The 12,543-nt window shown below is 40.1% G+C and overlaps 1 protein-coding gene and 1 long non-coding RNA gene across 8 annotated transcripts in view; one reads left to right on the plus strand and one right to left on the minus strand.

The window, feature by feature from the left end:
• Arhgap29 (Rho GTPase activating protein 29) overlaps positions 1 to 6,462 on the minus strand; it is an 85,470-nt gene extending 79,008 nt beyond the window's left edge. For 2 of the 4 annotated variants that reach the window (XM_087213157.1, XM_013070880.3), the window contains exon 1: positions 6,319 to 6,462. Coding sequence is in view for 1 of the 4 variants with exons in the window: in XM_021255348.2 (XP_021111007.1) it covers positions 6,319 to 6,331 (13 nt within the window). In the remaining 3 variants the exon portion in view is untranslated. The other 2 variants (XM_021255348.2, XM_087213155.1) reach the window with 2 other exon arrangements.
• LOC110348391 (uncharacterized) overlaps positions 5,474 to 12,543 on the plus strand; it is a 77,687-nt gene continuing 70,617 nt past the window's right edge. For all 4 annotated transcript variants that reach the window (XR_015451998.1, XR_015451996.1, XR_015451997.1 and 1 more), the window contains exon 1: positions 5,474 to 5,850. This is a non-coding gene — a long non-coding RNA (uncharacterized LOC110348391). The remainder of the gene's footprint in view (positions 5,851 to 12,543) is intronic.

Raw genomic sequence — 12,543 nt, forward strand, 5'->3', positions numbered from 1 at the left:
AAGTAAAACATCAAAAGCTAGTTGTTGGAAAAGTTCAATTAAATTGGTAAATATCTAGCTAGATTGGTTAAGAAATAAAGAATAAACACAAAATGAATGAAAAAACATTAGTACAGATCCTACAAATATAAAAAGACTCAAAAGAATAACAGGGTTTTTTTTAGTACCAAGGATCAAACTTGTGACCTCGTGCTTGTGAGGCAGGCAACGGAACCACTGAACTAAATCCCCAGCCCTCAAAAGAATAACAATTTTATGACAATAAATTCAACAACTTAGACGTTGAAAGATGCAAACACAAGACACTGACCATCTAAATAGCCCTAGACATACTTTTTAAAATTGAATTCATAGTTTAAAATTTCCCACAAATGAAACTGTAAACCTAGACTGTCTCCCTGATAAAATCCACTAACCTAGAAAAATAAACGTAATCTTACACAAACTGTTGGGGTGCAAAAATCTTACCAATTTATTCTGAAGCAGCATTACCCTGATACCAAAGTCAGAAAAAGACATTACAAGAAAATCACAGATCAAATTCCTTAACACAGTATTAGTATGAGTAACAACCTCATGGCCAAAGACAGTTTGTCCCAGGAATGCAAGCTTAGTTTAACATCCACTAGACAAAAACCTATGATCATCTCAAAGATGCAGAAAAAACAATGTCCATTCATGATAAAAAGTCAGCAAAGTTAGAAGGGAATTTCTTCAACCTGATACAAACCATTAATTAAAAAGCTACAACTAACATCACAGTTAAATAGTGAAAAATGTTTCACTCTTAAGAGCAAAATCAATATTGTTGTTAAAGATCTTAGCCAGTACAGTAAATAAAAAGTAAAATACATTCAGATTGAAAAGAAAAAAGAAAAACATTTATTCCAAGATGACATGTTTATATACCTAAAAAACCTTGAGGAACTTATAAATAAGCTACCACATCTAATAAATAAATACTGTATAGCAAGGTCACAGACTATATGTCAATATATATATACTATAATCAATTTGATTTCTATATAATAATAAACAATTGAACAGTGAAATTTTAAAAGCCTTTTCCATGTACAATATCATCAAAAAACAATATATTTTTAGACATAAACTTAATAGAATATATACTACATGATCCTGAATTAAAAACTATATTACTGGAAAAAATTAAAGAATTGAATATATTGATAGATCTACCCTATTGATGAATTGTAAAACTCAATATTCTTAAGCATTAATTTTTCTCTCAAATTGATAGTTTCAGGCAATCTCAAACAAATGTTCCAGGCTTTTTTTTACAGAAATTCACAAGCTGAGTCTAAAATGTATGTGGAAAATTTTAAAGATATGAATAGCCAAAACAATGTGAAAAAGAACAAAGTTGGAGTATTTAGATTGCTTGACTTCAAGATTTACTACAGAGCTAAAGGAATCAAGAAGGTGTGATATGGCAGTGGTGGCAAACCTATGGCATATTCTCCACAGCAGGCTGTTTATATCACTGAAAGCTCTAAAAGGTTCGCCAGCACTGGTATAGGGAAACACAAAAGATCAATAGAGGAAAATGAAGTACAGAAGTAGATCCGCATATATTGATTTTTGACAGAGGTGACAAAGTAATTCAATGCGGGGGGAAGCAGTCTTTCAATAAATGGTGCTGAAATAATTGACATTTACATGAGGGGAGTGGCTTCAACCTTTACTTCATAATAAAAGCTAAAATTAATATGTGCCATAGACCTAAACATAAAGACTAAAATTATCAATCTTTGAATTCTGAGGTCAGAAGAGGCAGAAGCCTGTTTTTATAATTAACAGTTTGCTTTTTGTTCCTGTTTGTTTGTTTTTTGTTTTTTGTTTTTTTTAAGAAACAGCCATGTTTGAGTATTGTGTCTAACTGCTTTTGATCTACAACAGCAGAGTTGAGTACTTGGGGGGCAATAAGGCCTCCAAATATAAAATATTTACTATGTGCTCCTCTAAGAAAAAGTTTCAGTATCTTTTTCCAAAACAAACAAACAAAAAAACCAGGACAAAATATAAGGAATGATTTATCAGATACAAAAAGCAAGAACAATAAAATAAAGCATTGGCAAACTAGACAAAATTCAAAACTTCTCTCTGAAAAAACACTGTTAAGGTATGAAATACAAGTTACAAAAAAGGATTGATATCCAAATTACTTCTGGACCCCTTACAAATCAGTAATAAGAAAACATAAAATGAGTAATGAAGTAAAGAGACACTTTACAAAAGAAGATAAACAATTGGGCAATAAGCACATGAAATAATGTTCAAAAAATTATTAGTATTGGGAAAAGGCAAATTTAAACTACAACGAGATACTACTAAATAATCACAAAATTTTTCTATTAGACTGAAATACCAAATGGTTGGTAGGATATAAAATGATTGTAATTGGAATATGCTGTAATATAAGGTGAACACAACCACTACAGAAAACAACTTGACAGGCTGGGGGTGGGGGTGCTGGGGATGGAACACAGATCCTTGCACAAGCTAAGGAAGCACTCAGCCACTGAGCCACATTCCCAGCCCCTCTGTCAACTTCTTATACAGTTAAACATAAATTTAACATTCAGTCCAACTAATGCTGCTCTTTCATATACCCAAAAGAAATAAAAACACATCATTTGTTTCAAAATTTGTTCACAGAAATTTTTTCCTGACAGTTGAAAATTGGAAACAACACAACACCCATTGACAGATAAATGAATAAAAAAAATTACAGCATAAACTTACAATGGAATACTACTTAATAAATATCAATGACACAGCAAAAAATCATGAATGAACCTTGAAAGTATTACGCTAAATGAAAGAAGCCAGCCTCTCCCAAGTATATACGTGTGTAAGTATATATATGTGTGTGTGTGTGTATGTGTGTATGTAATATGATTCCATTTATAAAAAAGTCTAGAGAATATATATGAAAGCTAATCTTTAGTAACAAAAAGTAGATCAGTTGCCTAGAGACAGGGTGGTGATGGAGATGTGGGAGGAATTGCAGATGAAGGATGTAGGAACTTCAGAGTGATGACAATGGTATGCATATGTTTTGATCATGGTGGTAATTTTAAAACTCACTCAAAGTGCATTCTTAGAAACAGTACATTTTATTCCATGTAAATTACACATCAAAAATTATATATTTATGTGTGTATATATCCTATCAATTACAATATGTGGACCTTAGCTGGACCTATATTCAAACTGTTAAAAAATGACCTATAATTGGACTGAACAATGACTAGATATAAGACAATGTTGGTAATGAATTTAATAAGCAATTTTTCTTTTGGGAAATATAGCATGAAATGAATAAAATAATATGACACCTGGGATTTGCTTGAAAATAATATGGAGGATTAAATGAACTGGAGTACAGTATACATGAAAAAAGAATGGTCATGAGTTAGTTGATAATTTTTGAAACTGAGGTTGAGTACATGGGGGCTCATGTAATATTTAGTGTACTTTCATGTATGTTCAAATTTTTCCATAATAAAGAATTACTTTGTTTTGATTTTTTACAGAGTCTCTCCTTCAGATCTACTCTGGGATATCTCAATATTGTTCCCATCAGCTCCATCACTTTTCCTTCAGAGTTCTCTTCCCTTTTTTCCCCAGTAAGACACATATGTAATATGTGATTCAGGGCTGACCTAATACTATTGTCCAATGAATGTCCTTTGGAAGCAAGCCAACTACAAACAAATCTTACACACTAAGCACAAATCTGACATCAACTGGTAGTGGAGGAATAACTGATAAATTATAAGTAAAATTGTGGCAGGTTCTGTTTAGATAATCCCTGAAACTCAACTTAATTCTTTCCCAATACTTTTCAAAACATGTTAATTATCCCCCATTCCTTCCCTAGAAAGTAAAACAATGGCACTGAAAATTTTCTCAGCAATACATACTGAAACTTTTTTAGAAAAAGTCTCACCTAGGAAGGCAGTGTCATCCCATGTCTGCTCTCCAACAAAAGTGGCTCACTTGCTTATCACAGTAATAATAAAGACAAAGAATAAAATGTATACCTTCCACAAAAATCTTTTATCATGCTTACTTAGAATGTGCTTCATATCTTCCTTTAAACCCCCCTTATTTCTTTATGCACATGGATGTGCCTTTACTGGAGGTGAGTGGGAAATTAAAAACAAACAAGCAAACACAATAGCTTCAAAGCCTTAAAGCAGAAACATGTAAGCTGGATTGGTGACCTCCTGGTATGCATTAGAGATAACCAGCAATTCTGTTCAGAAGGGCCCTTCTATCTTCTGTGGTTATTAAAATCATATCTTATTTTCAAGCTCACAAAAACACCACTTCCTCCAAGAAGCCTTTTCATCTTCTCCACTGAAAATATTAATTCTTCCACTTTCCGCTAGGGCATTCACCATACTTCTCTCAGAGAACCATATTACTAGGCATTAGGCCTTATTTATCCCAGATCATATATTGTTATCCAAGTAGATAGAGATGTTCTACAGGACTCTTGTCTAGCAGGGTGGGATCCTACTAAATTTTCTGAGTAAGTAGTGAATAAATTACCAATGACACAAGAATTAAAATCCTCACAGGGCACCAGCTTTATTCAAGGTTAGTACTAAACCCTGAGACCAACAGCAGTTGTTGTAAAAGCCCACATTCCTAGGTCAAGGGCTTTTTTACAGCTGGGAGGTGACCATGCTGATAACTTCTATTTTAGGAAGATGGAGGCAGTGGGAATGACCAGCCACCATACAGTCACTCAATAGTGCTTTCTCCATCTTAGCCAAAGTTCTATTTCCTGCCAATTAGGGGGAACTGAAATACTTCCTAACCTGACCTGTCTTATATTTTTCAAGACTCCTCAAAAACACGAGACCAGAGCTATCTTACTGTACAGCTAATGAGGCTTAAGTGTCAGAGTTCCTCACTTGCAGTTTCCTCAATAAGGAAGCATTTTTTGTAGGCATTTCTGGCACACTGCCTAAAGAAATCACCGAAGGACCTTAATTTCCAAGACCCATTAAATGTGTTGTGATTTATTAACTCATTCTAAATATTTACCTTCACACTTAATTTTGAATTATTTTTCGGGATGAAGGGACCCCCCCTTCTCAAACTCAATAGGGAGGTGAAGCTAACGACCAAAGAAAAGGAAAGAAAAAGGTAAACGTAGAACAAAAAGTTTCTCGGTCATTTCTGCTCACTGCAGTCTTGGAACTTCTACAAAACACACGGTCCCTTCCCCAAAAAATATAGAAACTGTTAAAGATCCCCCAAACACAGTGTGGAGTCCCACCCTTGGTCTGGAAAGGTCTGTGGTGAGAAGGTGAGTAAACCAGGCACATGTCAGGCTCTAAAACAAGCAGAGTCCCGGGCTACTTGGTTTCCGCTAAAGCAAGGCTCCTCTGGTACACCAGATTTCCATCACTGACAGGGATCTGGGACACTCAGGGCAATAAACACAGAAGGGTACTACTCTCTCCTCGTAGTAGCTTGCAATCTCCCAGTTTACCAATTCCTATTTTGTTTTTTTGTTTTGTTTTGTTTTTTGGTACCGGGGATTTAACTCCGGTCCTTGAGCTTGCGAGGAAGGCGGCGGAATCACTGAGCTAAATCCCGGCCCTGTTCCTATTTCGTAAAGCACACGCCTGGTCCTTGGGCCAAAGGTGGGGAAAGTCTAACGGGAACAGAAGACAACAAGGGGAGGACAGAAAAGGCGCGGTCGGGGAGCGCCAGAGGCGGCACTCGGCAAAGTGAGGGAAGTTTTTGCACCTCTAGGTCCTCTCGCCCAAGCGATAAACAGCCAAGGTCTGGGGGAAGTGAAGTGAGGTAAGAAAATGTTAATATGGATCGTGAGGTTTGTGTTACTTAACCTCAGCTTCTGAATGTCGGACTGAAATTTTAGAAAACATCTCCAAAGGAGATCCCACAGGGACAGACGGACACGAAGGCAGGGGAAGGAAGCCAAGGGGAGGGTAGAGGCGCCTTAGAATACGGTGGGTGAGATGCGGCTACCGAACGCTCGGCCGAGTCGAGGTAACTAAGGACGCTGCGCTAGAGCCTCTCTCGCGGCCCCTCTCGCGGCCCCTCGCCAGGCTCACGCCCTCCGCGAGGTCCGGACGCGCGACCCGGCCCTACCTGTCGCCCCTCCCCGCTCGGGCCCCCACTCGGGCCGCCCGCATCCCGGACCGCGACTCTGCAGCGGCCGGCGCGCGGGCGACCCCAACCCCAAGCCCTTCCGGGGCGAGCACCGCCACCCCACACTCACCGGGGCGAGCACCGCCACCCCACACTCACCGGGGCGCTCCATCCCGCGTCCCGGACGCGAGCGCTCAGGGCCGTAGCCCCCATCCCCCAGGCACGGCAGAGCCGCAGCCCCTGGTACGGCTAAGGGCACCACCGCGCCGGCCCCCACCCTGGCGACCCGCCCCAGTCCCGCCCCAGTCCCGACCCCTGGCGCCTGGCCGCGCGGCCGGACTGTAGGGCAGGGCCGCCCCCCGCCGCAGGTGGGGCCAGCGTGCGTCGCGAGACTGTCTTTACCCTCGCGGAGACTTGTCGGTCGCAACCCGACAGCGGAGCCACTCACGCAAAAATCACCATTTTCACTCTCCAGCAGGGAGCAAATCCTCAGTCCCTGTTTCACTGGACATGTTTTTGCTGGACACTATGAATACTTTTAATCAGGACTCTGGTTCTCAATTTTTTTTGTCAGCTTTCCTCCCCGTCCTCCTTTTTCCTTTCGAAACAAAATACATTTGTGTCTAACTTTAAAACGCATTTCTTCTTTCAACCGATTGTCATTTCCATAAAAGTACTCAGAACATGGGCCTTTATGCGCAGTACCAAACCACATGGAAGTACTCGATAAATGCTACCGAAATTGGCTGCATGTCCCTCTAACCATGCAGCTTACATCTTACCATTCAGTGCTCCTGATTAATGGAACTCATCAACATAATGAGGGTAAAAGAAAGACCAAAATTTAAGCATTTATCTCGATGTTGGATCTCACATCATATAAGGGGGGGGAGCACAGTGTTTATATTGAGCAGAGTACTGTACATATTAGTTACACTCAATCACTCTACCAAGAATATCTTTTCGGTCATCTGTCCTGTCACATAACAGGCACTCCATGAATATTAACTCATAAATAGGCAAAATCATGGAAATGATACTTGGAAAAATCTGTCAATCTTATCTTCCCCTTAAATCTTTCTCAAAATACATGAGACATCTACCATAATCACCTCTGTTCTTCATTAACGAGAGAATGTGATATTTGAAAACATTTCCAGGGAAAATGAATTTTCATTTTTACAGTAAAATAAATACAATTATTAGCAGAATTAATGTCAAAAATGTACTATCAGGTAGAGGTGGCTGTGTTTGCAAAGAAACTAAGGAATAAAGGGCAATACCTCCACCAAATCTTCTAAAAGTATCCCAGAACTTGCCCTAAAAATCCTTACAAAATAATTTGCTTTAAAAAGAAAAAATTTCTAAGTTAAAGTAGTTATGATCATGGCTTTGGAGAACAGGGAATAACAGGCAAAAACAAGAGATCAGAAGCATAACTGGGTACCAAATTAATAGTATAACATAACTCAGATGATGTGGTAATTTTATTTATGATTACAGGATGTTGCACACAAACACTGTGTCCATTGAGTATGTTCTTCATTCCTTCCATGATAAAAAAGGCCATATCTCTTCTGAAACCTTCCTATTCTCCTTTCTGAAAATCAATCTGATTTGACATCATGTTGTTATCAGAACACTGGGGTTGTGTCCTACTATGGTAAAGAATGAAACTACGGATGAAGAAGGTGGCATGCAAGCAAATTTATTTAAAAGATATAAAGCCAAGGAAGTAAAGCTCTTGCTAGCCAGAAGGGGGTTTTTAGTAGGATATCCATTAGGGTTCTTTGTCTAGGGGTTTTGAAAGGGTTTATAAGGGAGCTTGGGACATGTGCAAGCAATATATAATATATAGGATATAATTTCTATCCTATAGGAAACTACATGCTCTTTAGGGTCTATCTATGTAGTGTTCACACAGTGCCCGTGCAGGGCCCATGTGCCTTTGAGCTGATATCCTGCCTGATTATGCTGTGAGGAAGTCCCAGAACAGCCACAGGACAGCTGGCAGATGTTTTTGTAAGATTCCTGGAGGGTCATGACTGAGCAGGCTGCATTTTGAACTTCTTTATCCCATTTTGGGCCTGCTGCCTCAGAGAATCCTAACTCCTATCTCACTAATTCCTGTTACATTGCCCCACTGAAGAGGTGACCCTTGGTGCCCTTAGGGAAAAGGACAATGACCACTCTGGCAGCTTCAGCTGTACAGGGGCAGTGAGAAGGGGTTGGCAGTCAGGGGCACTGTCCAGAGGGCCCGAGTCATGGCCTATGATAGAAATCAGGTGGGAGTTCCATAGGGGGTTCCAGCTGTGTTAACATCTGAAGTTTAATAGATTCTAGGCAAGAGGAAACAAAGCAAACAAGGAGATTTAGTAAACAGAAAGTAGCAAGAGCATCAACATTGATATGAAGGGTTTACCAGCACCACCCCATAGGGATTTAAGGAGGAACCTCTTGAACCTAAACTGGATGAGAGACTGTTTTAGGAAAGAGCCCAGATTAAAGATGGATTTAGACATTGGGAAGGTGATTAAAGAATCTTTCATCAGGGAGAGCACTGACAATAGTACATTTCCTCCTCCATAAGAAAGGTAGAGTATGATAAAAGAGCCTCTTACAGAAGAAATAGAGGCCAGTTCATGTAAGGGAGACAGTGGTGTTTCCGCCTAGTATCCAGGCAAACTTAAAGGTGGATCTTAAGCCTATGTCACTGAGGGAGATGGTGGGGTCCAAGGGGTGACCACGCACCTATGGAGGAAGGTCTGGTTCCAGAAAACCAGTCATCTATGCACACAGGGGGTCTTTAATGGTGTGATCCTGGAGGGCTTGACATACAATATTTTGGGTGATGAGTGAAAAGAGAAAACTTGGAGACAAAGCAGTGTCTTGTCTCACTGAGTACAAAACCCAAACATTGAGCGAGATAACCCCAGGTGTGGTTATTGGTGTCATTTAGTTCTAACATGGATCTGGCCCATATTCCTGAATAGTTATGCTGTTTGTTTCCCCCACAAAAAGGAGGGGTGAGAGAACTTGGGATACCATCACTTTGTTCTCTTTCAGGTTCCCAGTGAGGTCCCCCTTCATTTTCATCATAGTCTCATGTATATTGGAAAGAGACATTACAGAGCGGGAGAGTCCAAGGAACCCCAGTATAGGTCCTGGGCCATCAAAGTTAGAGAAGCAATTAGAAGGCTTAAGATATAGAGATGAACCTGTCCTACAGGCTGATAATTCTGTCCTGAGGAAGTATTTGTCCAGGTGGGGAATTGAGATTCAGCCCCTCTGTCTCTCAGAGGGCAGGAGGGCCAGGGAAGAGTACAAAAAAAAGGTCAAACAGCACTGTTTTCAGAGTGTGAGAGTCAAAGGAGTCCTACTTTTTGAGGATGCATTCCAACAGGGTGATGGGAACTGAGACGGAGCTTCCTATTTTTCTGAAAATCATCAAATGGACAGAAAACATCACTTGCTTTACCTATTGAAGTACTCCCAGTTCAAGGCATCCCTTGGCTGCCTGTGAGGTCCTAGTTGCTAGGGACCACAAACAAAGATTGAGAGGGGGAAAGGGTAGCTCTGACCACCATGCCCTTTTCCCACTCTTGTGTCCTTCAAGCCCTTTCATCATGACCAGAAGTTGGACTTCCTTTACCCAAAAGAAATAGAAATACTTCTGTAAGTTAAACTAAAGATCAACTTCCAGACCCTCTGTTATGTGCCAAAGGACAATCAAGGCTAATAATCCTGGGGCAGGATCCTGGCAGCCATAAAATCAGGCAAAGTAGTTCAAGCATTCTTTTAAGGCCACATTTGCCATTAAACCCAAACTCAAAGCAGAGATCTTGGCTAGACCTGGGTGGCCATCTGTCTAACAGGCTGTCACCAGCAAGTAACCCCTCTACCTCATTCCCATCTAAGAAGACAGAAAATTCTACTCATCTGCAGTGTCCCTCATACTTGCATCCTCAGCACAGGAGGCAATAAAGAAGGACCATTGCAAGGGCCAGGGATTTAGCTTAGAGGTTTTGCCCCCTGCTGCGCAAGCACAAGGACCCGAGTTTAATCCCCGGTACCAAAAAAAAAAAAGAAGGACCATTGCTGACAGTCAGACAGGAGTTGGGACCTGGGAGGAGTGACTGACGATTTGAGAGTTGGTGTTATAGTCCTTTAGCCACCTTTGAGCAACAAGGAGATTTAGAAGGAACAGCTTGGGCTCAACCAAACCAACAAGAGCAAAAACTTAAAATAATCAAACATATATTTTCTTTCATAAACCTCATCCTCTACAAGCTTTACTTGATGTACTTGGACCTCCTAGTTTGCCTCTACCTTTCCTTTTTCCATCTTTGTAGGGCAAAAACTTATATAAAATCCTCTCATCCCAAAAATATATCTTTATAGTTTTAACTTTCTTCATATTTCCTTCTCTGTCTTACTTACTGGTTTCTTTCTCTAACAAGCCTCATAGTTGCTTGGATTTTAAAATGTTCCTAGTACATTTTCTCTCCTTTGGTCTCAGAGTAAGTTTAAAGGTTTTTACATATTAATTAGGACGGCTGACCAACACATTTTCAAGTGGCATTGAGCATCATCCTTATATTAGCCCAAGCGGAAAGCACCAGAAGAGTAAGTTAACCATGTAATTGCAGTTTAAGAACTATCCAAATACACAAGAAATGTTTAAAGCACACTAATTAAACAAAATTACCAATTTAAATTGTAATCCAAATGTAAATTTACAAATTAACCAAGATTTGCCCCAGTGGGCTCTTGATAGGTCTTCACAGGTTGCCAGTAAGGCTGTTCCCTTCCTGATATCCCTAGAAAGGACCTGACCCCAACGTCCATTAGGACCTACCATAGGCTGTATACCATTCAAGAGCCATTTTTCCCATCATCCTCAGAAATAAAAGCCATAGCCTTTGTTTAAAAGTACCAGTTTATCTGACATTTAGGAGGCTAGGAGAGTTAATTTAACAGGTGGGAGTGGTGGAAGAGTTTGAGTGACAGGAAGAATGTGACTCAGAAGAGAGATGAAGAATTACAGGCAAGACCCCCCAGAACTCAGAAGCAGCCAGAGCAAAACATTCAGGGTGCAGGAAAAGATAATGTGAGATATATATATATATATATATATATATATATATATATATATTTGCACAAACATAAAACATAAACCTAGCAGATGCACGTGAGGTATCTTGAGCTCTTTGGAGCCTACAATGTTCCATCCATGACCAAGTTGTCCTTTCACAGAAATCTTTGAAGGAGTGGAAGACCTAGTGGCTTTCAACTATCCAATCTGTGCCCACAAGAGTGCGACCAGACAAGACGAGACAAGATATAAAATCTTTCTTACCTCCTGGCTCAGCTTGCCAAGAAAGGGATTCAAGATAGAGAAAGGCAATTTATTCCCTCTAATGCTTGTGGCAAGTTAAAGGAGCAATACATCCAGTGACTGTAGATAGTGGAGAGACAAGAGCACCAAGAGCAGAGATTGCTCCCTCACTTGTGGAAGGATCAAAATTGGCAACCATGGCAATCACTTTTAATTGGTCAATGGGGTCCTGATACGGTTTTGAGCAGAAAGCCACAAAGTGAAAGAGGGTGCAAAGCTTGAACTTTATTTGCCTCCTTTTGGAATCCTTGATGAACTCCCAGGTATGTTACACAAGGGTTGTGTCCCATAGTGTCAAAGAGTGAAACTGTGGGTGAAGGAAGCAGGGTGCAAGCAAATTTATTTAAAAGATATAAAGGCAAGGAAGTAAAGCTTCTGCTAGCCAGGAGAGGGGTGTAAGTAAGATACTGAACAAGGGTTCTTTGTCTAGACTGAGTTTTATAGCAATTTTAGGATAGAGCTCTGGCCATGTGCAAGCAATATAATTCTATCTTATAGGAGACTACATACTTTAAGTGTCTAATCTATGCAACATTCATGCAGTGCCCATGCAGAGCCCATGTACCCTTGAGCCAGTGGTCTACCTGATCATGCTCTGAGGAGGTCCCAGACAGCCACAGGACAGCTGGCAGGAGTTTTTGTAAGACTCCTGGAGGATCATGACTTAACAGACTACAATTTGGGCTTCCTGACTCCATTTTGGGCCTGCTGTCCTTTCTGTCTAATAGAATCCTAACTCCTGTCTCACTAATTCCTGTTATAATATGATACATACAATAATATTCTTGTGGCACTTGTGCTTCCGGGCTATGTTTATTCCATATTGTGTATAGTAAACAGATTAAAAGTTTTATAGTATTCATTACCTGTTTGTGTCTGACTCAGAATGGGCTCCCACTGAGTATTTTCTGGAGAAATTTTGAGGAAATGATCAGTGGATCCAGGAATAAAAATTCTTCCAGCATGAATTTAAAAAGTTTTGTTTA

Source organism: Heterocephalus glaber, unplaced genomic scaffold, assembly GCF_053883595.1.
Source record: "Heterocephalus glaber isolate CG9 unplaced genomic scaffold, H.glaber_assembly_v1.0 deba00001442, whole genome shotgun sequence".
Taxonomy (NCBI): domain Eukaryota; kingdom Metazoa; phylum Chordata; class Mammalia; order Rodentia; family Bathyergidae; genus Heterocephalus; species Heterocephalus glaber.